This window comes from Pristiophorus japonicus, chromosome 8 (genome assembly GCF_044704955.1).
Source record: "Pristiophorus japonicus isolate sPriJap1 chromosome 8, sPriJap1.hap1, whole genome shotgun sequence".
Classification (NCBI taxonomy): Eukaryota; Metazoa; Chordata; class Chondrichthyes; family Pristiophoridae; genus Pristiophorus; species Pristiophorus japonicus.
Window position 1 is genome coordinate 153,161,566 of NC_091984.1, and position 4,878 is coordinate 153,166,443.

A 4,878-nucleotide genomic window follows, 5' to 3' on the forward strand; every position below is an offset into this window, starting at 1 on the left:
CTGGATATCGGTATAACTCTTCTGGGTGTCGGTATTACTCCTCTGGGTGTCAGTATTACTCCTCTGGGTATCGTTATGACTCCTCCGGTTGTCGGTATTACTCCTCTGAGTGTAGATATTACTCCTGTGCATGTCGGTATTACTCATCTGGGTGCCAGTATTACTCCTATTGTCGTCAGTATTACTCATCTGGGTGTTGGGATTACTCCTCTGCATGTCGGTATTACTCCTCTGGATGTCGGTATTACTCTTCTGGGTGACGATATTACGGCTCTGGATGTCGGTATTACTCCTCTGTGTGTCGGTATTAAACCTCTGGATGCCGATATTACTCTTCTGGGTGTCGGTATTGTCCCTCTTGGTGTCGGTATTGCTCCTCTGGATGTCAGTATTACTCTTCAGCCTGCCAGTATTGATCAACTGGCTGTCGGTAATACTCCTCTGAGTGCCGGTATTACTCCCCAGGGTGTCGGTAATACCCCTCTGGGTGACCATATTACTCCTCTGGGTGTCGGTATTACTCCTCTGGATGTCGGTATTAAATCATCTGCATTTCGGTATTATTCCTCTGGGTGTCGGTATTCCTCCTCTGGGTGACGGTAAGACTCCTCTGGGTGACAGTATTACTTCTCTGCATGTCGCGTTTACTCCTCTGGATGTCGATATTAAATCAACTAGATATCAATATTACATTTCTGAGTGACAGTATTACTCGTCTGGGTGACGGTATTACGCATATGGATGTCGGTCTTACTCCTCTGTGTGTCCATATTACTCCTCTTAATATCGATATTACTCCTCTGGGTGTCGGTATTGCTCTTCTGGGTGTCGGCATTGCTCCTCTGGGTGTCGGTATTATTCTTCTGGATGTCAGTATTACTCCTCTAGGTAAAGGTATTACACTTCTGTGTGTCGCTACTGCTCCTCTGGGTGACGGTATTACTCCTCTGGGTGACGGAATTACTCCGCTGGGTGACAGTATGACTCCTCTGGATGTCGGAAGTACTCCTTTGGGTGACAGAAGTACTCCTCTGGGTGAAAGTATCACTCCTCTTGGTGCCGGTATTGCTCCTCTGGATGTTGGTATTACTCCTCTGGGTGTCGCTATTACTCATCTGGGTATCGTTATTACTTCTCTGGATGTTGGTAATTTTCCACTGTGTGTCACTATTACTCCTCTGGCTGAAAGCAATACTCATCTGGGTGACAGTATTACTCCTCTGTATGTCGGTATTACTCCTCTGGATGTCGCTATTACTCCACTGGAAGTCGCTATTACTCGACTGGGTGTCGTTATTACACGTCTGGGTGTCGCGATTACTCCTCTGAATGTTGGCATTACTCATGTGGGTATCGATATTACTCCTCTGCATGTCGATATTATTTCTCTGGGTGTCTGTGTAACTGATCTGGGTGACGGTATTACTCCTCTGGGTGACAGTATTACATCTCTTGGTTTCGGTATTATTCCTCTGGATGTCGCTAATACGCTTCAGGGAGTCGGCATTACTCCTCTGGATGTCGGTATTACTCCTCTGGGTGCCGTTATTACTCCTCTGGATGAGAGTATTACTCCTCTGGGGGACTGTATTGCTCCTCTCGGTGACGGTATTACTCCTCTGGGTGACAGTATAATCCCTCATGGTGACGGTATTACTCCTCTGGATGTCGGTATTACTCATCTGGGTGACGGTATTACTCCTCTGTGTGACGTTATTACTCATCTGTATGTCGATATTACTGATCTGGGTGGCAGTACTATTCCTGTGGACGGAGGTATTGCTCCTCTGGGTGATGGTATTGCTCCTCAGCGTAACAGATTTACTCTGCTGGATTACATTATTACTTCTCTGGCTGACTGTATTACTCCTCTGAATGTCGGTATTACTCCTCTGGGTGACAGTATTACACCTCTGGATGTCGGTATTACTGATTTGGGTGACGGTATTCCTCCTCCGTGTGACGGTATTACTCCTCTGGGTGCCGTTATTACTTCTCTGGGTGACGGTATTATTCATCTGGGTGTAGGTATTACTCCTCTGGGTGTCGGTATTACTCCTTCGGGTGACAGTATTACTCCTCTGGGTGACGACATTACTCTTCTGGCTGTCGATATTACTCATCTGGTTGACAGCATTACTCCTCTGGGTGACGGAATTACACCTCTGGATGTCGGTATTTCTCCTATAGGTGACGGTATTATTCCTCTGGGTGAAGGTATTACTCCTCTGGGTGTCGATATTCCTCCTCTGGAGTGTCGCTGTTACTCCTCTGGGTGACAGTATCATTCCTGTGGGTAACGGTATTAATCGTCTGGGTGTCGTTATTACTCCTCAGGATGACAGTGTTACTCCTCTAGGTGACAGTATTACTCATCTGGGTGACAGCATTACACCTCTGGGTTTCGTTATTATTCCTCTGAGTGACGGTATTACTCCTCTGGATGTCGGCATTACTCCTCTGGGTAACTGCATTACTATTCTGGCTGCCGTTATTGCTCCCCTGGGTGAGAGTTTTACTCCTCTGGGTGACTGTATTATACCTCAGGGTGACGGCATTACTCCTCTGGATGTAGGTATTACTCCTCTGGGTGATGGTATTACTCCTCTGTGTGACAGTATTACTCCTCTGTATGTCGGTGTTACTCATCTGGGTGACAGTATTACTCCTCTGGCTGTCGATATTACTCATCTGGTTGACAGTATTACTCCTCTGGGAAACGAAATTACACATCTGGATGTCGGTATTTCTCCTATAGCTGACGGTAGTACTCCTCTGGATGCCGGCATTACTCCTCTGGGTGACTGCATTACTATTCTGGGTTCCGTTATTGCTCCCCTGAGTGAGAGTATTACTCCTCTGGAGGACTGTATTACTCCTCTGGGTGACTATTCTACTCCTCTGGGTGACTGTATTATACCTCAGGGTGACGGTATTACTCCTCTGGATGTAGGTATTACTCCTCTGGGTGATGGTATTACTCCTCTGTGTGACAGTATTACTCCTCTTTATGTCGAAGTTACTCGTCTGGGTGACAGTATTGTTCCTGTGGGTGGAGTTATTGCTCCGCTGGGGATGGTATTACTCCTCTGGGTAACAGAGTTACTTCGCTGGATGACAGTATTACTATTCTGTCTGATGGTATTACTTCTCTGGGTGACAGTATTTTTTCTCTGGATGACGGTGTTACTCCTCTGGGTGACATGATTATTCCTCTGGGAGTAAGTATTAATCCTTTGGGTGAAGGAATTACTGCTCTTGGTGACAGTATTACTCATCTGTGTTTCGATGTTACTCATCTGGCTGACAGTATTTTCTGGCTGACAGTATTACTCCGCTGGGTGACGGACCTACTACGCTGGATGCCGTTATTACTCCTCTGGATTATGGTATTACTCATTTGGGTGATGGTATTACTCCTCTGGCTGTCGATTTACTCCTCTGTGTGACGGTTTTACTCCTCTGGGTGACAGAATTACTCATCTGGGTGACGGTGTTACTCCTCTGGCTGCCGATATGACTCCTCAGGCTGACAGTGCTACTCCTCTAGGTGACAGTATTACTCATCTGAGCGACAGAGTTACACCTCTGGGTTTCCATACTACTACTCTGAGTGACGGTATTAATCCTCTGGGTGTCGGTATTAATCATCTGGGTGTCGGTATTACTCCTCTGGATGCCGGTATTACTCCTCTGGGTGACTGCATTACTCCTCTGGATGGCCATATTACTCCTCTGGATTTCGGTATTACTCCTCTCGGTGGTGGTATTACTCACCTGGGTGACGGTATTACTCATCTGGGTTTCGATATTACTCCTCTGGATGTCGGTGTAATTCCTCTGTTGTCGGTATCACTCCTCTGGAGGACGCTATTATTCATCTGGGTGTAGGTATTACTCCTCTTGGTGAGAGTTTTATTCCTCTGTGAGTCGGTATTACTACTCTGGCAGATAGTATTATTCCTCTGAATATCGGTGATGCTCCTCTGGGTGAGAGTATTAGTTTTCTGTGTGTCGGTGTTACTCCTCTGGATGACAGTATTATTCCTCTTGGTGTCAGTATTAATCCTCTGGGTGGCAGTATTATTTCTCTGGATGACGATGTTACTCCTATGGGTGACATGATTATTCTTCTCGGAGTCAGTATTAATCCTCTGGGTGAAGGAGTTACTGCTCTGGGTGAGAGTAATACTCATCTGTCCGTCGATATTACTCCTCTGGCTGACAGTATTACTCCTCTGGAAGACCGCCTTACTCGTCTGGATGTCGTTATTACTCCTCTGGATGAAGGTATTACTCATTTGGGTGATGATATTACTCCTGTGGCTGTCAGTATTACTCCTCTGGGTGTCGGTATTACTCATCTGGCTGTCGATATTACTCATCTGGTTGACAGTATTGCTCCTCTGGGTGACGGTATTAATCCTCTGGGTGTCGGTATTACTCCTCATGGTGACAGTGTTACTCCTCTAGGTGAATATCGGTGATACTCCTCTGGGTGATAGTATTATTTTTCTGTGTATCGGTGTTACTCCTCTGGATGACAGTATTAATCCTCTGGGTGTCGGTATTACTCCTCTGGGTGGCAGTATTATTTCTTTGGATGACGATGTTACTCCTCCGGGTGACATGATTTTCTTCTGGCAGTCAGTATTAATCCTCTGGGTGAAGGAATTACTGCTCTGGGTGAGAGTATTGCTCATCTGTGCGTCGATATTACTCATCTGGCTGACAGTATTAATCCTCTGGAAGACGGCCTTACTCCTCTGGATGTCGTTATTACTCCGCTGGATGATGGTATTACTCATTTTGGTGATGGTATTACTCCTCTGGCTGTCAGTATTATTCCTCTGGGTGTCGGTATTACTCCTTCGGGTG

General features: G+C 46.2%; 1 protein-coding gene across 1 annotated transcript; it reads right to left on the bottom strand.

Moving 5' to 3' along the window:
* Positions 1–884: 884 nt before the first annotated feature.
* LOC139269187 (GATA zinc finger domain-containing protein 14-like) lies at positions 885–2,288 on the bottom strand. The gene has a single exon (XM_070888279.1). It carries the CDS (start codon positions 2,286–2,288, stop codon positions 885–887), a length of 1,404 nt encoding a protein of 467 aa, XP_070744380.1.
* Positions 2,289–4,878: the final 2,590 nt, after the last annotated feature.

Excerpts from the sequence above, each read along its gene's own strand:
- LOC139269187 (XM_070888279.1), bottom strand. The coding sequence starts at position 2,288 with ATGATACTGTCACCCAGAGGAGTAACAGCGACACTCCAGAGGAGGAAT.